General features: G+C 36.5%; 1 protein-coding gene across 2 annotated transcripts in view; it reads left to right on the top strand.

Annotated features, from left to right (window-relative positions):
- Window positions 1-11,314: 11,314 nt before the first annotated feature.
- The window catches only part of LOC138700236 (uncharacterized), a 44,452-nt gene continuing 31,288 nt past the window's right edge, over window positions 11,315-24,478 (top strand). Inside the window, exon 1 of one of the 2 annotated variants that reach the window (XM_069826709.1) lies at window positions 11,315-11,554. In XM_069826709.1, coding sequence (XP_069682810.1) covers window positions 11,422-11,554 — 133 coding nt within the window. In that variant the 5' untranslated portion in view covers window positions 11,315-11,421. The remainder of the gene's footprint in view (window positions 11,555-24,478) is intronic. The other variant, XM_069826710.1, reaches the window with a different exon arrangement.

Genomic DNA, 24,478 nt, shown 5'->3' with positions numbered 1-24,478 from the left:
CTGACATAAGACAACAGTCATTTATAGAGAAATCGTTATGGTGAAAAACTATCCTGCTTCTTGAAGATTTGGGAAAATTAGCAATATCTCGTCTCGGAGTCTTCGGAAAAACAAATGAGACATTTATTTGTTTCTGGAGAAATTTGTGTCTCGGGAAAATCCGTGATAATGAATGAAAAGTAAATCGTTAAAGCTTTTGAGATATCAGTTTATAAAAAATATGTCGCTCAGTTGAATTTATTATACATTTAATATGATATGCAGACAAGATATCTCGTGAAATAAATATTGTAAGTATACCGCCTACGATAATTCGGGATTGCAAATTAGATGAAAATATATAAAAAAATATTGTGAAATATTCGAAGAATTTGATGTAGCAAAATACAAGAAAATATAATATGATCTCAGAAGTCTTTTAGAGTAACAAAATTATAAACATTTGAAATAAAGGAGGAACACGCATGACTACAGAGCGTTCACTTACATAATGTAGGTCGATCGGGCGGCGCGTGACCGGTACGAAGGCCATGCAACACGCGACAAACCGTCTCCTGCTTGCTCGCAGTCCTGTTTAGTCTCTCTGTAGGAGTGCTTGTGTTGACGTTAGATTGCGTGTTATTCTTCTGGTTGTGTTAGTGAAGTGAACTAATATGGGGTGAGCAGGGTAGGTACTCGCTGGGATCGTTACAGGCAGTAAATTTGCTTGATCAACGATTGTCAGGAGAGATGATGTTGATGCTACTGTTGCTGCTGTTGATGATAATGCTTACACATAGATTAAATTTAAATGTAGAATGATTTTAGTTGACGTTCAATTTCTTAGATATGATTTTGTAAAGTGAGCATAGGAGAAATAACATAGGTTACTAATTCTATAAGAAAGATAATAATGTTGATGAGAGGATGATTAGCCCATGTTGATTGTATTTGAACATGAATGTATAATTTACCCACATTTCGATTGTCTCAAGATCTTGCCCCTTGCTATAGATTCAATCAGTATTGGATCAATATTTATTTACATTATTATCTATCATCATCATCATTATGATCGTCGTCATTATCAAATTACTTCTTGAAAAATCTCAGATTTTCTCAGGAAGTAAAATATTTCTATGATGCGTAGAAAATAAAGGCACAGCCACTGCAGATTTCACGTTCTCTCTACTGTAATAGTAGGGCCTATCTTGTTTCTTGTTATCTTGAGTGTTCTCTCATCTATATTCAGTATTTGGTAACCTTCGTTAAGTAGGAATAACTTTCACTCGATACCTATCGTTGATAAGGTAACAGGTATGATTAACATAATTATCATTTACTTACTTACAAATGGCTTTTAAGGAACTCGCAGGTTCATTGCCGCCCTCACATAACTCCGTGCAAGATTAATCCAGTCTCTATCATCATATTCCAAATCCCTCAAATCCATTTTGATGTTATACTCCCATTTATGTCTCGGCCTCCCCAAAGGTCTTTTTCCCTCCGGCCACCCAACTAACACTCCATATGCATTAGTGGATTCGCCCATACGTGCTACATGCCCTGCCCATCTCAAACGTCTGGATTTAATGTTCCTAATAATTATGTCAGGTGAAGAATAAAATGCGTGCAGTTCTGCGTTGTGTAACTTTCTCCATTCTCCTGTAATTTCATCCCCTTTAGCCCCAAATATTTTTCTAAGAACCTTATTCTCAAACACCCTTAATCTCCGTTCCTCTCTCAAAGTGAAAGTCCAAGTTTCACAACCATACAGAACAACCGGAAATATAACTGTTTTATAAATTCTGACTTTCAGATATTTTGACAGCAGACTACTTAGATGACAAAAGCTTCTCAACCGAATAATAACAGGCATTTCCCATATTGATTCTGCGTTTAATTTGCTCCCGAGTGTCATTTGTTACTGTTGCTCCAAGATATTTGAATTTTTCCACATCTCCAGTTTTTATATTTAACATATTATTATTATTATTATTATTATTATTATTATTATTATTATTATTATTATTATTATTGTACTTCCTAAAGGAAGCTGAAAACGTGTTCTTCAGAATATAGATTTATTTCTTTGCATAATGCGATTTCTCGAAATATTGCATATGTATTAAATGTTTGGTTTTATTATCTCTTAAACACTGTTGAAGTGAAAAAGCCAATGTGCCTAATAGCTTAAAATTTGTTTGCTGCTATTTGAACTCCAAGTCGACCCGACCCGTACGAACAGGTCTTGAGGTCGTTGAGCCAGATCTGTACACGCAGACTACAGATAGGCTACGGCTACACGATCCTGTACGTACTAGTACGAGTTCAAGCCAATGGGTTAAATGCCGCTCATAAAATAGAACACCAGCATTTCATGCTCGCCTGCACTATCAAATCTTTATTCCAGAGCCATTGATTAAGGTGTCATGTGAACTCTATTGTGGCGGAACTATGAGGATCCGAGTGCGCGCAAGAAGCGACATAAGTAACATTGATTTTCAAGTCAATATATTTCATAAACGAGAAAAAACGCGAAAAGAACGTCTATCACCACGTTTCTTAACGAACGAAAATTAGCTTAAATATGCATTTGCATTACATCCAAGCACCATGACCTGGGACGGTTCCCTTGTTAGTATAGACCAGGCATGCAGAAGTCGGTGAATTTCTTGTGCGACCACGTTGATCTGTTTGTTCATCGGCCGCGTCTGTGGCTCAAGAGCTAGCGCTATGGTCTTCCATCCAGGTGGCCCGGCCAGGTCGTGATGGAATTTGTGGTGGACAAAGCAGACGTTGCAGAGAATTTTTCTCGCGGTACTTCCATTTCACTCTATCATTCCACCATATTCTCCACCTCTCCCTCACTTCATCTATCATCTGAAATAGTAAAAATAGGCTGGGGTGAATTCTTGGGGGTAGTACGAGCTTCCTGTGCTGATATAGGAAGGGCTTGGGGCTCCGAGCCCCTGCGGTTTATCAGGCTATTCATATGCGGACGGGACCTGGCTCTATCAGGGGCTGAGGCAGGATGATCCACCTGTCAGCATCGGATTCACGAACGCCACACAGGTCGGACTTGGACAGTCATTAGCATTAGTATTAGTATTTATTTATTTAACCTGGTAGAGATACGGCCGTCAGGCCTTCTCTGCCTCTCTACCAGGAGACTCCAACTATAATATGAACAATAAAATTACAATTAGTATTACATTTATAATTACAATTACAAATAACATTACAATTAGTATTAAATTTACAATTACAATTACAATAAAATGAAAGTACGAAAAGATTACCTGACTAATTAAAGCTAGATAATTTATCATAGAGAAACAAAGAATATTTTATATTTACTGAATTACAAATTAAATCTAGAATAACAAAATTGTATAGCGATTAAATTACTGGATATTGAAATATTTTGTGATAGATTAAGGAAACTATTTACAAGAAATCAATTACTGACCAAGTGCCTAGTAAGTTTGCGTTTGAATTCCATTTTATTTCGACAGTCCCTGATGCTAGCAGGTAGCGAATTCCAGAGTCTTGGCAGGGCTATTATGAAAGAAGATGAGTATGAGGAGGTGCGATGGGAGATGGGATGGTATTGTTATGGCCGTGTGCACCATTCTCGATCGTCTATCCCGTTTATTAGCAATCACGGAAACATGGTTAATTCTTGACAGTGATCAAGTTACAGATGCGGTGCACCGACATTTTCCCTCGATCAACTCAGTACCGTCAGCTGACGGTACGCTCGCTTGAGAAGAATCATCTGAGCGCTAGGTTACCGCGTATAAAACAGCGAACGAACGCACACTGTCAATTATCGCTTCGTTTTTGTTTGTCGGACTGCTTTCAAACATCCTCGCTGTTTTCAAATAACAAGTTTCAATAATCATGGAAGAAAAAAAGAAAAGAGCACCGAACTTCTCACAGTGGGAATTCCTTTAGAACTCGTCAGCAATATTATGCATCCATATTACAGAATAAAAGTACTGACGGAAGTTCTCTAAGAGAAAAGCAGGCTACCTGGTTGGATTTAACCTCACAATTCAAATGAGTTATACGTGTTTACATAATTCCACATAATTTGTAACGTAATTTATACAGTGGTTATTTCATATTATTGATAATAATTGGGAAAATTTCAGTATACGGATACCTCACTGACAATTATCTTGAAATAGGCTACTAAAAAGAGCAGATTTGTATGTGTTTGTCGAATGCTCATCATCTTGCTTACGAAAAGACAAATTTCAGTGTCAATAATGGGAAAATTTCAGTATACGGATACCTCACTGACAATTATCTTGGAATAGGCTACTAAAAAGAGCAGATATGTAGGCTATGTGTTTGTCGAATGCTCATCATCTTGCTTACGAAAAGACACATTTCGGTGCCAATAACTTATTTGGGAAAATTTCAGTATACGTATACCTCGCTAACAATTATTTTAAAATTACAAAAAAAAAAAAAAAAAAAAAATTCGTTTGTGTATGTCGAATACGCATCATCATGCATACGAAAAGGAAGTTTTTAGTCCCAATTTATTTTGTGTGCACAAGGTTGGAATTTTGGAGTAAAAGGGAAAGGAAAATATCCTTGTTCTGAAATTTATCCATTTATTTTGTGTTCACAAGGTTGGAATTTTGGAGTAAGAGGGAAAGGAAGGTATCCGTGTAATTTCTCTTAATTCAAGCGTAAATAGCATAATTGTCCAAAACTCATGTAGGTCTTAATAGTTTCAAACGGCAAATCTATAGCTAATAAGTGATAATCTCGCATTTTACAAAATGGTCATTTAGTTTTGCTATAATATTACCGGCATAGAATAACTACTTTATTATTATGTTAACAAAAATGGACAATTACGCCTAAATAATATTTTGTCCTCAAGTAAAGTCGCGATCTTCCAAAGCAGAAACATATATAAAACATTAGTCTAGTTTGAGAAAAAATTACATTTTTATCATTCATCTACAAACTTACTCTTGCTACAATAACACCAATTCTGTTATTTCCGCAGTGATTTGCGTGTTCAAGATACATCATTTCATCTTCAATTCCATCAAGTACGTCAAATCGTGCCGCCATTTTGGTTTTCTCGACTTGACCATGTTCAGTTCAAGATAATCGGTCCCACACCCGTGATCAAATTTGATCATCATCAACTCGCTTGTTTAACTTTGATCGAGATTGATACTCCGCAAATTGGCGTTGAAGATGGTCAAGTGCCGACTTAACCATGGTCAAATTTTAATCGAGAATGGTGCACACGGCCATTAGTATTGTTTCATGACGAGAGCGTGTGTTCAGATTGTGGTGGGAAGAAAGGTAAGTGAAGCGAGACGACAGGTACGAAGGAATAGAAGAGTTCAAGATTTCGAAGAGAAAGAGAAGTGAATGTAAATTTCTTTTATTATCTAGTTTAAGCCAACCTAGTGCTTCCAGGGATGGGGTAATATGATCATATTTACGAACATTGCTTACAAAACGTACACACAAATTATGAGCACGTTGAAGTTTCATTTTGTTGTCGCTGGAGAGGTCAGTCAGTAAAATGTCCGCATAGTCGAAATAGGGAAATACAAGTGTCTGCACAAGGGACTTTTTTAAGCAAGAGGGGAGATGAACATTTATCCTTTTTAGCACATGGATAATAGAATATACTTTTCTGCAGGTTTCTGTTTCATCGCATATAAGGGCGCACAAAAGGCCAAACCGTGCCTAAATGTACGAACCCGTACCGGCTAAAGCCCCGTAAAATCAAGTCAAGCCAAGCCTGTTCGTCGCTTTACCTATCCATCCTACCTTCATACACCGTTCGGAATTTTTAATCTAAACATTGTGGCGTATTTCTTATATTATCACTCTGCCATTTGATTTATACATTTTTCATTTTTATACTTTATAATAGAAAACGAATGTGACAGTATGATCAGTGATGAACGAAGTTGAGACACCAAAACATTGCCTAGAAGCGGCTACAGGTTTAAGGAACACAAGATATAGGACAGCGGTGACCAAAGCGGGTGTCGTGATTACATCGTGTAATCACAGACATTCAAACAGGTACGAGGAGTTTCCTGTACATTGCTGTGTGTTTCATTCACGTACTGAAGGCAAGCAGTGGCGGTGTCATGTCGCTCTACAAACTCTGTCTCTACAAGCAGTAAAGAATGAGGAGAACTTTTTTGTTGTTCTGTCGGACAAAATGTAATATGTTACTTTTTTCAACAGTTAAATTAGGAGTATATAGAAACATTAATTGCCACTGTATTTATTATTATTATTATTATTATTATTATTATTATTATTATTATTATTATTATTACTGACCACTAAAATTCTTCTATACGAGCATGAATATTGATATTTTTAGATCTTCTCCCTAGAAGGATAAAATTATTAGGTTTTATCTCAATTTAATCTTCTTAATCTATTAGTTATTCATTTAATAATAATATTGTAGAAAAACTGATTCAATAGTATGTGCCAACGAACTGTTAAACGCCAGGAATTGACATGTCTTAAATCATAGCCAGGAAGAGAAAGATGACGTAAATAAATGTAAGGAAGTCAGCTACCTAATGGTGTTTAAAATATCTCGTGCTCTAAAGTATTTTAATAGAACAGAATTTCTCAAAAGAGTAATGATTAAAATAGCTTAAATAACTTGTCCATAAGAAGTTTTTAACTTTGAAAAACTACGAATTTCTCTACCAATTAGTATCGAGAGAAGAATTAAGAAAATTCCTGATTATATTCAAGAGGAAGGTTAAAAAAAAGAAACAAGAAAATTCGTATATTATTCACTGGCTCTTGATGACAGCAGTGACATTACTGATACAGCAAATCTTGAGATTTTTATCCGCGGGATTGATCAATATGTTAGTACAGGAACCACCATTGGTTGTAGTTTTCATGCCAAGTACCTTTCCTCCGTCTCTTTATTTCATAGGCTGTCTGTCGCATTTAATCACTCCAGTTCGAGTTTTGGTCACCGCTGATATAGGATGACGGTAGCTATTTACTTTACTGTTATACCTTCAGGTTCGTATGCAAAATGAAAGACATCACGTGAAGGAAGTTGAGACACCAAAACATTGACTAGAGGCGGCTACAAGATATAGGATGACGTTAGCTGTTTACTTTATTTACGTATCTTCAAGTTCGTATACAAAATGAAAGATAGAAAAGATGGGCCTTCAATAGTAAGGCAAGCTCCGTCCCTACAGGCATAATATTAATATTTTAGTAATATTAGTTGAGGCATACGTCATTGCAATAATTAACTATACAGTATTGAATATCCACTGTTTGTGGAGACTTCACTTTACACGGGTACAACACAGTATTTATACGGGTACAAAACTTTCAGCACCTCCTATACACGTGTATTCACCACTGTCTCATACTACTCGCTGGCACAAACAGTAAACACCTCTTTATCAGCTTAGTATTTACTCATAGAAGGCGGGAGGGAGAAGGAACAGTGAGTGATTCACATTCTTTCCGGGCGCAGATTTAACTTGGACACGTAGTAGTTAACTTCATAGGCTCGGTGTCTGAACTTTCATTCCTGATGATAAATGATCTCCCAACAACGCAGTGTTGTGATGTCACTAATGTCGAACAAAAATGCTGTACTAACTTATACAGGGACATCATTTTATTTTTACTAACATTTCTAATATTAACCTGGCTATACCTTTGGATCAACGATTAAGAACCGGAAACACCGTTTGCTACCTCCTTCCACGACTGGAGTTCGATGATACTGGCGTAATATACAAACAAATCACTTTACTAGGTATAGGAGGGAAGAAAAGTAGTTCATCCATTTACGTAAACTAGGAAATATCGCGATTTTGAGTTTTATAGTTTTCATTAGATTTTTGTTTAATCAAAATACAGTACAGTATTAACAATGAGTGTTTTTACTCACGAACTGAGCTTTCCATGCGGACGTATTCATTATGCAGTGTATATTATACTGTTTACAACACATTAGCGTACGCTATACAGAATGAAGTTAAATTGAAAAATAATCATAATTTGGATATTTAAATACATTTTTGAAAATGTTGGCCGTTCATTTCGATACAGGCTTCAGTTCTAATGTGCATATTATCGCACTATAGACTATTGCATCTAATTCCAATTACCAGGTTCGTATTTTGTATCAGTAAATCATGTTGAAATAATTCTGTACCTACTCTATAAAAGAGACCTTACGTACTGTAAATTCAATCTTCACTTCTGCCCGATTCGAAAAGATAAAATTACTCAGACATGCTATCTACTGTCCGTCCAAGTGGTTACGTCGCAGCGTCGTAGAAAGGGAGGAAATCACGTGACAGTTAATTACTTAACGAGGCCCTTTTATTTAAGTTATTTTAAACAATTGCATGGGTATAATATTACGTAGACGTCCAATTCCTAACAGAAATTAATGTTCCCAGAAAAGAGCTAAGACAGCCCAGCCACTAGCATTTACAGAGAGGCGAATAGAAATAGGTGGGGAAAACCGGGATGCGACGTAGGCAAATGGAAAATGATGCAATATTTAAAGCTCTTTCGTCACTGGAAAACGCGAACATATTTTTGGAACGTACTGTTTACTATGACCGTAAGGCTACTATGACTGTATATGCGGTCTTGGATCTGTGTGGAGGACGATTGAACTTCATTAGTAGAAGGGGTGGGAGTGAAGTACATTCAAAAATTCAGGTACAATAAAAATTGAAGTAAAAATAAAATGATGTCCCTGTACATGAACTTAATATTTACAATGGAATTAGTGTATTCCATCTGAATGAACTTTTGCTAAGCAACTGATGTCAGAATAATGTGACTAGCTCATTGCCGTTGTTAAGCAACTGATGTCAAGATGTTGACATTTTCGTACTATTTTATTCATTTAACATCCGAGCATAAGCGTTTCAAGTTAAAACATAATTCCGGTCGATCTCCATTCAATTCTTCATAGCATTTCTCAGGTCACTGGTTGGAGAACGGTGGGAGTTCCTGTGAACATGTGGATGCCTGCATGAAACCTGAACACGCAGCGAATTTCAGCACAGTCGACTGATGTCATGGGTGAGAATGCGTCTAGGTTAACATAATGCAGTAGTTCACGTATGATGGACGTAGAGTTATAGGTTCATCCTCTCCTTTTAGAATAATAATAATAATAATATAATAATAATAATAATAATAATAATATAATAATAATACTTACTTACAAATGTCTTTTAAGGAACCCAGAGGTTCATTGCCGCCCTCACATAAACCGCCATCGGTCCCTATTCTGTGCAAGATTAATCCAGTCTCTATCATCATATCCTACCTCCTTCAAATCCATTTTAACATTATTCTCCCATCTACGTCTCGGCCTCCCCAAAGGTATTTCTCCCATCGGCCTCCCAATTAACACTCTATATGCATTTCTGGATGGATTCGTCCATACGTGCTACATACTCTGTCCATTTCAAACGTAAGGATTTAATGTTCCTAATTATGTCAGGTAAAGAATACAATGTGTGCAGTTCTGCGTCATGTAACTTTCTCCATTCTCTTGCAACATCATCCTTCTTAGACCCAAATATTTTCCTAAGCACCTTATTCTCAAACACTTTAATCTCTGTTCTTCTCTCAAAGTGAGAGTCCAAGTTTCACAACCATACAGAACAACCGGTAATATAACTGTTTTATAAATTCTAACTTTACGATTTTTTGACAGCAGACTAGATGACAAAAGCTTCTCAACCGAATAATAACAGGTATTTCCTATATTTATTCTGCGTTTAATTTCCTCCCGAGTGTCATTTATATTTGTTACTGTTGCTTCCAGGTATTTGAATTTTTCTACTTCTTCAAAGGATAAATTTCAAATTTTTATATTTCCATTTCGTACAATATTCTCGTCACGAGACATAATCATATACTTTGTCTTTTCGGAATTTACTTCCAAACCTATTTCTTTACATGCTTCAAGTAAAATTCCCGTATTTTCCCTAATCGTTTGTGGATTTTCTCCTAACATATTCACGTCATTCGCATAGACAAGAAGCTGATGTAACCCGTTCAATTCCAAACCCTCTCTGTTATCCTGGACTTTCTTATTGGCATACTCTAGAGCGAAGTTAAAAAGTAAAGGTGATAGTGCATCTCCTTGCTTTAGCCCACAGTGAATTCGAAAAGCATCCGACAGAAGCTGGCCTATACGGACTCTGCTGCAAGTTTCACTGAGACACATTTTAATTAATCGAACTAGTTTCTTGGGAATACCAAATTCAATAAGAATATCATATAAAACTTCTCTCTTAACAGAGTCATATGCCTTTTTGAAAATCCAATAATTTCATCTACATATGGAGTTAATCTTCTCAAAAGAATATTGGACAAAATTTTGTCCGACGTCACCAAAAGTGATATTCCTCGAAAGTTACCACAGAGTCTTGTCCCCCTTCTTAAAAATAGGTACAATTATGGACTCCTTCCATTGTTATGATACAATTTCCTTTTCTCAAATAGAAAGTACAAAGTTTGTAAATTTCGCTAGATATTGCGCTTCCATCCTCTTGTATTAATTCTGCTGGAATTTGATCGATACCTGGAGACTTGTACTTTTTCAGATTTTCTATTGCAATTTCGACTTCTGAAAGTGTGGGTTCGGGTATAAATGGCTAGCAGTTTGTATTTGAATTTCGTCCCGATCATTTCTATTTGACGCAGATTGATCTCTTTGCTATGGCGATCTACTCATTGAAGTTGGGTCTTGCAACTAGTGCTAAATAGACGACTATGATCACCCGTTAGCAAATAGATACTAGGAAATTTTATGTCTGTTTTGGAATTAATGATGTTTTGTTTAGTCGTTTTCAATTATTTATAATTGTGTTATTTCTTTTTGTTTTCCTTCTCCATTGTTTTCTTTTTTTTATTATAATTGTTTACCTACCATTTACTAAAAAAAAAAACAACAACAACAATTTTGTGGTAAGCTTTGTCTTCTAGGCAGCCTTCACTTGGAGGAAGCTGAATAAAATTTATTCAGAATAATAATAATAATAATAATAATAATAATAATAATAATAATAATAATAATAATAATAGTTTCGTATCCCATCCTAAGGACGGAAAATAGATTAGGACGTCACGAAATGCTGTTACTAGGATATTAACGTGTTTTCCAAGTTTCTGTAACATAAAAACAAAGATAAGTTGTGGATATCTGACCCACGCGTCACTGCAAAGTGAAGCTATCTGTGCTGGTATTGATGCCAGATTAGTCCGAGGTGAAGAGGTCATAAAAGCGCTCGAGTCCAAGTCGGGGCGTCCAGTCTTTCCTGGTCTGTGGTGTGCTCCCGGTGCGTCATCTAGTGGTGCTCTACGATCTCTTGTGCTCTTGCTACTATAGGTCTGCTTATGGTCCCTGTGTCATCGTTTCGAGTGGCATCTAGTCAATTTGCTGAAGAGGGATTTTACTCCCAACAGCAAGATTATTTGGACTTCATAAGTCCAAATCAATTGGACGAGCTGCTTTTTGATTCTTGTCCCGGTAAGATTTCTGAAGTCTATTATTATTGACACAGAATTTGTACTTATTCATAGTATTTACAGTATGGCGATATCGTATACAGATACCGGGTATGAATAAGATATACAAATGATGTAGGGTGACCAGATTTTTTTTTTTGGTCTCACATGGGACCGCCCAGAAATCTAGATTAATCGCAGATCGCCCAACATACATAAAATGCTAATGCAATAAAGGTAAACTTAAGTGGACGTTTATTCTCCGGGTACTTGAAAATGAAGGACTGTCCCTGGAAATAGGGCACGTCCGGTCACCATAAAATAATATCAGTTACTAAGAGAAATTAAAAGTAAGTTTGTGCGCTGAAAAAACTGTTTTTTGTTAAATGAATTTAAATCATTTCAAGTTTGCAGTCACGAATAGTTAAAATTATCCAAACAAAGATTTTATTGAAATTGATATATCGCCAGCGCTGAAGTGTCAGAGAAAATAAAAAGTAGAGAGGATGAGTGCTTGCCTTACAAAATGTTACATTTGCTGGTGTAGGCTACATTTGAACTATTGTGCGTACACAATGAATTTATAAGAGTTTTTAAGTAATAATTTAACAGAATACTAAAATAGCTTTATTGAAAGAAAGCAACGGAAAACAAAAGAGAAATAGGATAGCGAATAAAAAAGTTATAAAATGACCTGGGTTTCCAGGCTAACCACACTGGTTTCCTTACTTTTATATGATTTCTGTCAAAGTAACTTTACTTATTCCGTACACAGTTTCTTTTAATTCACCATTGTAAATTTAAATATTGACTTTATATAGGCTATGACGTAGGCTGTGCACAACATAAAAATGGGGGTGCCGTTTCTCCGTGAAGAAATGAAGTAAGACTACGGCGTACTACCGCTTATCTCCTTGATTTAAGCTCTGCTATGATGAACATGAACTCTGTCCTCACAGCCCCTAAGCAAAATATACATATTATGCAGCTTCTATAAATCGAAAACATTCCATTTAATTGTGTTTTTGTGCAGATTCTCTCATAAATTACTGTGAAATGAATAAAGTTAGCATAAACATCTTGTTCACTGCAACATGTACAGCATACATGTCAAACTCGCGACCCCTGAATCATATCTGTGCGACCCAGGTTTATTACGAAGAAAGAAGTGTAATGCGTCCCACGTTCAGTGTGTTTGTAAATTAAACGTGAAAATGGTGCGCAGCGTAGGGATTTTGAGGTTATACCACAGTCTAGTATATACAGACACGAAGCTTAATACGTAGTAAATATGCATCCATAGATAGTTGCTAACCACTAGGATCGCTACTATCGCCTCATTACAGACAATGCGAAATAGTACCGGCACAGTATATTGTTCCTAGTACCCTCACAACTCAAGCTTCGTGACTGTATATACTAGACTGTGGTTTTACGTTGGTTGGTGACAGAAAAGACACGCGAGATATTGGGAAGAAATCATTAATCTGTTTTATTGTCGGTTTTTCTTACTACAGTGCGTTCGTAGCTCGGCCGGACCGTTCCGCGGCCTTGGACTGGGTGAAGTTTGGCGCGCCTGCCGCCAGAGTAGCGCTGTAGCTACCGCTGACGCGCCACTCAAGTCCGGCCGAGCTACGAACGCACTGTAGCAAACAATATGTACATATTTCTATTAATAAATATTGCTAATGCTTTACAGATTACATAATGTGACCATTTCTTTTCTTTGCTGCCCACATGATCTTACACTCAGATTATTTGGCCCAATTGAAATTTTGACAATGATATGCCTGATGTACAGTAGGCTATATTGTATCGCATCTTGATTAATTTTGGGGATAGAAAATTGGTTTTAAGATTGGAATCAATAAACCGAAATTGGTTATGTCTTGTTCCTGTTATCTTTTATAAATTCGAAAATGTACAGGTAATTACGTAACAAAATACCTATTATTTAATCTCATTTGAACATTGCGCATTGTGTTCATAGAGCACACTAACTCGCATTCCATTTGAGTGTAAACATAAGTTGAACTTCACAGTGCCGTGCTATTTTCAAAATTCTGAGTTCGCAAAATAATTTTAAATTTTAGTTTAAATCGAACTATTCTTTTCGGCACATTTACTTTTTTCTTTTTCGAAAAACTTGTCAGCACATTTACTTTTTTATTTTTCGAAAAACTTGTCGGCATATTTAGGCTACTTTTTTTCTTTTTCGAAAAACTTATCGACATATTTACTTTTTTTCCTTTTTCGAAAAACTTGTCGGCATATTTACTTTTTTTCTTTTTCGAAAAAACTTGTCGGCATATTTACATTTTTCTTTTTCGAAAAACTTGTCGTCGGCATATTTACTTTTTTCTTCTTTTTCGAAAAATTTGTCGGCATATTTACTTTTTTTTCTTTTTCGAAAAACTTGGCATATTTACTTTTTTTTTTCGAAAAACTTGGCATATTTACTTTTTTTCTTTTTCGAAAAACTTGTCGGCATATTTACTTTTTTCTTTTTCGAAAAACTTGTCGGCACATTTACTTTTTTCTTTTTCGAAAAACTTGTCGGCATATTTACTTTTTTTTTATTTTTCGAAAAACTTGTCGGCACATTTACTTTTTTCTTTTTCGAAAAACTTGTCGCCATATTTACTTTTTTTTCTTTTTCGAAAAACTTGTCGGCATATTTACTCTTTTTTTTCTTTTTCAAAAAACTTGTCGGCGTATTTACTTTTTTCGTTTTCGAAAAACTTGTCGGCATATTTTCTTTTTTTTTCTTTTTCAAAAAATTTGTCGGCATATTTACTTTTTTTTCTTTTTCGAAAAACTTGTCGGCACATTTACTTTTTTCTTTTTCGAAAAATCTGTCGGCATATTTACTTTTTTTTTTCTTTCTCGAAAAACCTGTAAGTGTAATTTCCATATTCCCGTCCAAATTTATTCAATATCATCATTCCTTCAGAATAAATGTTTGAATAGTAAAATGCGTCCTATATCGTGTTGCCCACATGATCTGGGAGACCTACCACATGTCTAATGTTAGTCCAAAAAAAGGATCAAAATATATATAGATGACATTATGACACATAAAGTAGAAAAAGGAGTGCGATATGTATGAAACTATTGTACAATTCTGAAATTCAATGTAAAAATTGTGATTATTATTATTTTGTTTTCAAAGATGCGACCTTAATGGTATGTTGTCTCACTGCGATTCCTTACTAATGAAATAGATAAATTATAAAGGTAGTAAAAAATACAAAAAAAAAAGTATAATAAAATAGGCAATAAAGTTCAGTCGATAGGACGATTCATTTTATTAACCAACAAGGTCCTTTACCTGGGGGAAACAGCTGAAGCGTGACGCTTGTCAAATCACATACTGTATTTTCTGGTACAGCGTTACAAAAACAATCCAGCTATAACTTTATTCTTGTTCATCCCTCTCCCATTTTTAACCGCGTGTGTGCAGGGCAATTTTAACAATATATGAAAATAAGTCAAATATCGGCTTGATGTACGAGATGATCAAAGCGTCCAGAGTTACTTTGCGTGAAAGCCATTGCATGAGAAGGTCAATGGAGAAGGCGGTACAATTTTTAATTATATCAGTTGTACAAGGAGCCAGATATAGTTAAGTTCATTAAACTTAATAGGCTCAATTGGGTAGCGTACATAATACAAATGAATAATGACAGAATTAGAAGAAGAATTTTCAAAACAAAACCAGAAGGCAAGAGAGGAGCTGGAAGACCTAAATTGAAACGGGAGGACAATATCTGCCAAGGCGTTAAACTGATTGGGGAAAGGCTCTTACTAGGAAGGAATGGAAGAAGCTTCTGGGGAGCCCATACCGAACTGTCGAGCCATTGATGATGATGATGATGATGATGATGATGATGATGATATGTATGTATTTATTTACACTGCAAGTGCGCAAACACTCGGTGGCAGTAGTAACTTAATTACACACAATAAAAATATACACAATACAATTAAAATATACAATACAAATAATACACAATAATTACATTAATAATACATAAAATAACGTAGTTAATAAGTGAACCTAATTTTCTATTACAACTCACATATGTTTATTCTTGTTTATTGTTAATAAAATAACATGTATAAAAATACAGTCTTAATTCTTCCCTGAAGGAGTAAAAACTCGTGCTCAGGGGGCCTAAACACATACTTAACACAAATAAAGATAATTATTTGACACAAAGTGGGTCAAGGAAAAAAAATAGGAATAAATTAACTTTAAAAATACAATTTCAGTTTTAACAATTTAAATCATACAAATACATATACATATTAAATCAAAATATATTCTTTAAAAATTAAATTCCTAACGCTATTTTTGAAATTTCTGATACTAAAATTTTCCAAATTTTGGTATTTTTCAATTATTTTATTATATAACCTTGGACCAAAGTAGATACCATGGCTAAGAGCTGTGCTTGTGAAACACTTTGGTTCTTCTAGTCGTATAAAATCGGATCTTTTAGTCCTTTTATTAAAACAGAGACGATGATGATGATGATGATGATGATGATGATGATGTGAAAACAGAAAGTCCAAAATATACATAGACTGTACAAACAATACAAATAAAACGTTTTATGCTGTCCAATTCAATCGAAATATGATAGCCCTATTTCTTACGTTCTGTTTTTTAATAAAGAACCACTTCAATAAATGGAATAGACATAATTGACGCTTATAACACAAGAGAGCCTACAGTTTTGTGGGTGAAAATCTCCCGAAACCTATTTCAGCTCAGGCTGCTGTGCCACAATGTGCGAATGGAAGTCCAGATATTCATGAAGCCGAAGCCGCTGGGGTCACCACGCGTCCTCTCTGGTCCAGTCCTCTTTGTTTGAACTGCTTATCTCTCGATAACCCTGGTTTGCGTCATCTTCAATATTTATTCGTGAAAGATGGCTGGTTGGCAACGAAGAAGATTCTTAGCAATTATTAGATAAATGACAGTACTAGTAGGCCTATATCCACACCAAGTGTGGTGGAACTGCATGTGACACTATGTTATGTGTTACATCATAACTATGAGAAATAATAGAGTGACATCAGTACTGAAATCATAATAAGTGACAAGCCCTACTTATGAAACAATTGTACAAAAAGTGCGTTACATAAGAACATGACGAGATTCGAGTTGTGTTTACTCTAGTCACTAGGGTTACCATGAGAAGAAATTCTATAGGAGGTCGTGGAATCTAAAATAAGAGAGCATTGCTGAAAAAAGGAAGACTTTTTAAAAATTGGTATGAACAAAATTAAAGATAAAAACAATGGCTCACCTTAGTCAGTTTCCTCACTAGTTGCTGGATCAGTATTACATCTGTACCTACTTATCGGTGGAGCCCACTTTGTGCACAAGAGCCTGAAGAGACAAACTTCTATCTTGTAACAAATAACTATGGAACTGTTCACAGAAAATGTCCTTGAAATTATATTTCACTATGATGATACATCTGTCTCCGTTAGCATGCGATTTCGTTCTTTTGTCCATTGAGCAGACATTAAGGAAAATACTCTCTCAACATTTCCATTGTGACTTGGGATAAATAAATAGAATTGACATATTTTTAAAAGTTCTGAGAAAGTTTCAGTGCTCATATAACTATTTTAATTGAATAATTTGCACCATTGTTTGTCCAAAGGTAAATCTTTGTCCAAATTAACTTGATTGGCATATCTTTGTACATTGCAGAATAAAATTGATAAAATACCTTAGAATCATGAATAGTGACATTTTTAGGGTGTAAGAATTCAATGCATGTCAAGGTCATCATATTTTATGTTTTTTTATGTGTTCCAGCTTCAACTATTGAAAGCAGTTAAATTCTTTCATAGGTTTTCACCATTTGTTTAGATATTCTATGCATAATATCGCACATTGTTCAATATTCATATTAATTCTAGCTGAAATGCGAAATTCCGGACATTTCAATTTTTTTTAAATGCCTGCCGGACAGGATGAAATGATTAAAAAAGAGGACATGTCCTCCTTTTGCCGGATGGTTGGTAACCCTACTAGTCACTGTAGTCTGTTTCACGAACGAGTCTATTACGAGGTAGGCAAATTTCGCTTGGTCGTACCTGTTTTGCGATCAACTGAATCCTACCGATTGGAACTGGGCGTTGCTCGGTAGAGGTCTGCACGGGCTCGGGTCAACCCGTGAGACGGGCTCGGGTAGAAATTCACTTATACTTGTCGGGTCCGGGCCGGGTCGGGCCTGCAAGAAACACAAATAATTTTTTCCCCCACGAATTATGTACTGATTAAAAAATAATACGAAGTATTTTAATGCATGCACGATTAGATTCCACTCGACACTCTTGCAGAACAGTAGACTGTCGGTATCATGAGTTATTGTTTAGTTCCACTTCGTATTTCGTAACGGCATTTGTCTCGTTTCAGCTCCGCCATAGACACAGAGCATTGATTATTATTATTTGTTTCACCTGGAAGACTGGGAGATTACTCTTTCTCATGTTCCTACTAGGGTGATAATCTCTGTTCCTAACCTCTGTGGCCTCTGGCATTTGCTTTATCTACTAGTCTGCTGACAGTAGCAAAACAAATAATCTTAAGTACGTGGCTCATTTTTTTCTACGCCTACTGTTTTGAATCTGTACTTCTCCGTGCCTTTCTAAGCCATAGATGGGCATCGTGCCTCACTTGAGAAATAATGCCTCACTGACCTTCACAGAGCTCATCGCTCTGAGTGACATCATCTTCACAGTCCCCGTTCCTCCCTTACGTAGCTCCTAGGCGTGAGCAGGTTCTATATCAGTTTCATAAGCAATATTAGTGGTGGCATAATGGTATTATCAAAGCAGTGTGTACGCGTTAGAAAACGATTATTTCATGAAAAACGGGAGGAAGAGTTTTTTTGAAGTTAAGAAGGGGAGAACATACGATGTGTGTTATGCTCGAAAATCCTATTAGGCATTAATAAATTTAATATACAACGACATTACTCCTTATGTCATAAAGAACATGTTGAATTAGAAGGTAAGATAAATTAAATGTTATTTTTCGTACTATTCCGAAGAAAATTTATGATCTTAACATTTGCATAGTACACTAAATACGACATTATACCTTAAACACGCTGCACTAAAAGGTACGAGGAATTAAATGTTGTTTGTACGTATTATTTCCAAAAGAAATTTATAAAAAAAATCAAATGTGTGTAGAAAACGAAATATGATTTTCTGAAATTATTTAAGGTCGAGAACGTGCAAATCTATTAAGTAATCTTGATAAACGCCAGAATATTCAAGAAAATAAACGTAGACAACGTGATGGAATATTATTGGCTAGTTACGCAATTTCTCGCCTGTGATTTAAATCAATTCGATGATAGAGAAACAGTAAAGAGGTTTATGATTAAAGCTGCCGAATTAATTTGCCAAATTGAATAAAAGTTTTCGAGTCTCTCACGTTAACCAAGCGCTTTCCTAATAATTCGCCACTGACCGCCTTAGCGATTACGATAAGGTGACGCAGGTCACAGTAGTTTATATTTCCCATCCTACTCTGCAGTCTCCTCTCCTAGTAAACAAACTATTTCAAATCGAGTGCCTCACGTAACCGAAAATTGTGCCCATGTATGTTCTAAGCTAAACTCGGGTTTCGGGTCGGGTTCGGTTCAGATCGGGCCGGGCCGACATAGTAATTTCGGCCCATGCAGGCTTCTATTGCTAGGGCCTCGTATCGCTGATGTTCACCGTACAGAGTGATTTTCTCGTTAAAGGTCCGAAATATTTATAATTAAACCATTACATATTTACAATTCATAATGCAAATTAATATACAAAAAGTCTGTATCTTGTCTTCACTTCCAGCAGATTAGGACTCTTACTATGACCTTGACTAGTTGTGTTTTATTTGACGTTCGCTGATTGTTGTGCGATAATGTTCAACTCCAAGCATTCGTTCCGGATCCTGCCCTCGAAAAGCTAACCCAAGTCAAGAAGCCTTATCAAACAAAATTTATGAAGGTGTCTAATCATTCATACAACGGTTTTCGAAGTCCCTGTTAAAAAAAAAAAAAAAAAACATAGCCACTAACTCCACCATTACAATGATAATCACACAATAGAGATGTAATTGGCGATTGCAAGCATCACCATCAAAACCATTAGGTCTACGAATGCTTTTCCGAGAAAATTATTATGTAGAAGAGATGCCAAAAAATAATGCTTAAATGCAACCATGTGTATAGGACAAGAAAATTGCTTCCGAGGGATCATGAAAAACGTGTGCAGTTTTGTCCAGTGTTTCGTTACTCAAAAGTCTGTGATAATGAACATAATTTGATTTAGGCTACTAATAAAACATGGTTTCATCTGAGCAAGTGCTTGAAGTCTCAAAACACAGTAGTAGTGACAAAAAAAAAACTAGCATCAATAAAATTGATGATAGGACCTAGCGAGTTATCTTGAAAAGATGAGAACGAGGATTTTCCATAAAATTACCTGGCATTCGCCTTACAGTTAGGGAAAATGTCAACCAGATAATCAGCCTAAGCAGGATTCGGACCTTCTCTCGAGCGAGCCTCGGAATAAGATTCCAGCTCTATTGTCCACCACTGTGGAGTAACTGTTAGCACTTCCGACCGTGAAACGAGCTGACTCAGGTTCAAATCCTAGTTGAGAAAAGTTACCTAGTTTAGGTTCCTTCCGAGATTTCTCTGATCCAATTAGAGCAGAATTGTTGGGTAACTTTCGACGTTGGATCTCGGACACATTTTGCCATCATAATTACACTTCCCCTCTTTCATCATCAACTCCGTTTTTCCCCTAGGTTTCGCGCTTACTCCGATGTAGAGTCGGCTGAGGGCCGTCACCGAACTTGGACCCCGTGGGTATGTGGTCATTCGTTGTTGGTGGTAGTGCTATGCACCGTGGGCTTTCCACTGGACTCGTGGTAACTCGCGGAAAGGTAAAGGGATCATGCAGGCTGTAAGGGAGTTCGTATGCGGCGCGCAGAGGAATCTGTAGCGTGGGGGCTTTAGGGCATGCACACCATTCCATCACAGGTAGTACGTGGGCCCACCCAAGCGACCTACGTGCGAGGACAATCCCAGTCCTTGCCCTCCCCTGAAGGCATACTAATAGGTAGAACCCATGTCTATTTGTTAACGTTCTTTCGCATATGTTGTTGTTTGTTGTTTAGTTAACTGTCCGAAGACAGATCTGAACCTCACAAGAAGGCATCACTTATAAGACAACTAGGCAAGGAGATAATGGGGTAGGGTGGCCAGTTCCTTTCCCCCTCCACTGAGGTCCCATTCTCACTCAGACGAGTGCCCGCTCCTACCTCTGTCAGCATCGGAAACCGTTCTACCTCCAAGGCTTCACCTCAGCCTATTGTTTACTATTACAAATCTGTAGTGCTCGGGAAAAGTAGCACAAGTCAAAAATGTTAATTTTACATAAGGAAAAAAAACTTTCTTCACATTGGTTTATGTCGATTTGATTTTCTTCTGTATGTAATGGGAGAAATACAGGGACATCATTTTATTTTTACTTCAACTTTTATTGTACTGACGTTTTGAATGTACTTCTGTCCCATCCCTTCCACTAACGAAGTTCCAACTGTCCTCCACACAGAACCAAGGCCGCAGTACTGAGTTAGTGATTATAGTACGTTTCAAAAATATGTTCGCGTTTTCCAGTGACGAAAACTTCCAATATTGAATCATATTTTCGCACAGGTGCTGTCGTCCGTTTGCCTACGTCGCATCCCGATTTCCCCCACCTGCTTCTGCTCGCTCCACTGTAAAGACTAGTGGCTGGGCTTTCTTAGCTCTTTTCTGAAAACATTAATTTCTGTTAGGAATTAATTGGACGTCTACATAATATTATGCAAGTGTTTAAAATAACTTAAATAAAAGGGCCTCGTTAAGTAATTAACTATCACGTGATTCCCCCCCCCCCGCCTTTCTACGATCCTGCGACATAACCACTTGGACGGACAGTAGATAGCATGTCTGAGTAATTTTATCTGTGCGGGTCGGGAAGAAGTGAAGACTGAATTTACAGTACGTAAGGTACTCTTTTATAGAGTAGGTACAGAATTATTTCAACATGAGTTACTAAGTATGAAGGACGAAACTGGTAATTGGAATTAGATGCAATAGTCTATAGTGCGATAATAGGCACAAAAGAACTGAAGCCTGTATCGAAATGAACGGCCACCATTTTAAAAAATGTGTTTAAATATCCATATTATGATTATTTTTTATTTTAACTTCATTCTCTATATCGTACGCTAATGTGCTGTAGACAGTATAATATACACTGCATAATGAATACGTTCGCATGGATAACTCAGTTCGTGAGTAAAAACACTTATTGTTAATATTGTACTGTATTTTGATTAAACAAAACCTAATGAAAGTTATCACACTCAAAACCGCGATATTTCATACTTTACGTAAATAGAGGAACTGCTTTTCTTCCCTCCTGTACCTAGTAAAGTGATTTGTTTGTACTTTACGCCAGTATCATCGAACTCCAGTCGTGGAAGGGGGTAGCAAACGGTGTTTCCGGGTCTCAATCATTAATCCAAAAGTATAGCCAAGTTGATATTAAAAATGGTAGTAAAAATAAAATGATGTCCCTGTACTTTTTTCCCTTTTCCCAAGCGAACAGATGTTCTGTAAGTTGTCAATAAATTAATAAAAAATGTTGTGGAAAATGATATGCCACGTTTCCCAAGCACTGCAGAAATGATATGTAAAATAAGGGAATGAGGGGAAGATGGAGAATGTTGATGGAATGACAGAGGGAAACGGAAGTACCCCGATAAAACACCTCTGTAACATCTGCTTTGTCCACTACAAATTACGTCACCATCTGTCTGGCAATCGAACCAGGATCGCCTGGATGTAAGTCCAGAGCGCTAGAGTGTGAGCTACAGACGTGACCTGAATATTAGATGCATTTTCATAACTACAGTAGGAACGCATCTTAATTATCTCGTTCCGCTTAATTTAGTCAAGTGGAACTTAACTGTTTAAAGTAGATGGGAAATAATCAACTTTCCCGGAACTCAGCTGAAATATTCTTTATCAATTACTGTAGAATTGGATTACATAATAAACCACTCTATCTTATCTTTGACATACAAGTGCCTGTCAATATCTTCGTCAAGAAGTCGCACATCTTACCAGAACGACCAAGATAATAAAATTATGATTACCGACATGGTAACAGTTAGTACGTCTGAGTCTATTAAATTGTTGCCTACGTCTAAATAATCGTACTTAAAGAAAATGGACTGTAAACAATAATGCTATTCGTAAACATGATAGAGTAACTTTCTTTCATTAAACTCTGAAAACATATAAAAAGAAAGTATGTGTCATTTTCGTGACATTTGTGTTTCCTTTTCCCATACTTTCTTCTTTCTCTGTTTCCTATTCTTCTTGCCGCCTCCTTTCATTCCTTTACTTTCTAATTTTTTTCTCTTCTTTCTTTGTTAATACTTACTCACTTAGTGGCTTTTAAGGAACCCGAACGTTCATTGCCGCCTTCACACAAGCCCGCCATCGCATCGGTCCCTATCCTGTGCAAGATTAATCCAGTCTCTATCATCATATTCCACATCCCTCAAATCCATTTTAATATTTACTTTCTAATTTTTTTCTCTTCTTTCTTTGTTAATACTTACTTACTTCCTGGCTTTTAAGGAACCCGAACGTTCATTGCCGCCTTCACATAAGCCCGCCATCGCATCGGTCCCTATCCTGAGCAAGATTAATCCAGTCTCTATCATCATATTCCACCTCCCTCAAATCCATTTTAATATTTACTTTCTAATTTTTTTCTCTTCTTTCTTTGTTAATACTTACTTACTTCCCGGCTTTTAAGGAACCCGAACGTTCATTGCCGCCTTCACATAAGCCCGCCATCGCATCGGTCCCTATCCTGAGCAAGATTAATCCAGTCTCTATCATCATATTCCACCTCCCTCAAATCCATTTTAATATTTACTTTCTAATTTTTTTCTCTTCTTTCTTTGTTAATACTTACTTACTTCCTAGCTTTTAAGGAACCCGAACGTTCATTGCCGCCTTCACATAAGCCCGCCATCGCATCGGTCCCTATCCTGAGCAAGATTAATCCAGTCTCTATCATCATATTCCACCTCCCTCAAATCCATTTTAATATTTACTTTCTAATTTTTTTCTCTTCTTTCTTTGTTAATATTACTTACTTACTCACTTACTTACTTCCCGGCTTTTAAGGAACCCGAACATTCATTGCCGCCCTCACATAAGCCCGCCATTGGTCCCTATCCTGAGCAAGATTAATGCAGTCTCTATCATCATATCCCACCTCCCTCAAATCCATTTTAATATTATCGTCCCATCTACGTCTTGGCCTCCCCAAAGGTCTTTTTCCATCCGGCCTCCCAACTAACACTCTAAATGCATTTCTGGATTCGCCCATACGTGCTACATGCCCTGCCCATCTCAAACGTCAGGATTTAATGTTCTTTGTTAATACTATTTTTTTTAATATTTATTCTTCCTCTCTTTCTATTCTTTTCTTCCTGCTATTTATTTTACTAATTCCTCTATCTCTCCTCTTTCCTGTATTTCATATTATCATCTCTGTTCATTTCCTTCTTTCCTATCCATACTCACTCCCAGAATACACCAATTCAATCTTTTCTGAAAGTAGGGTAAAGGTTGCTAATACTGTGATACGAGTAATATTGTGATAGTTCTTTTTGAGAATTTATTGCAATCATAAGCGATACCTTCTTGTGGTTTATTATTACTCTATATTAAAATGACATTGCAGTGTATGATGTCCGAGCTACCGGAGATATGTATTTATAGAATATACAGTATGGTCCACATCTGTGGAGTAACGGTTAGCGCGTTTGGCCGCGAAATCA

The sequence above is a fragment of the Periplaneta americana genome, chromosome 5, assembly GCF_040183065.1.
Source record: "Periplaneta americana isolate PAMFEO1 chromosome 5, P.americana_PAMFEO1_priV1, whole genome shotgun sequence".
Classification (NCBI taxonomy): Eukaryota; Metazoa; Arthropoda; class Insecta; order Blattodea; family Blattidae; genus Periplaneta; species Periplaneta americana.
The sequence above is the reverse complement of the archived record's forward strand: the minus strand, read 5'-3'. Positions and strand labels throughout refer to the sequence as shown.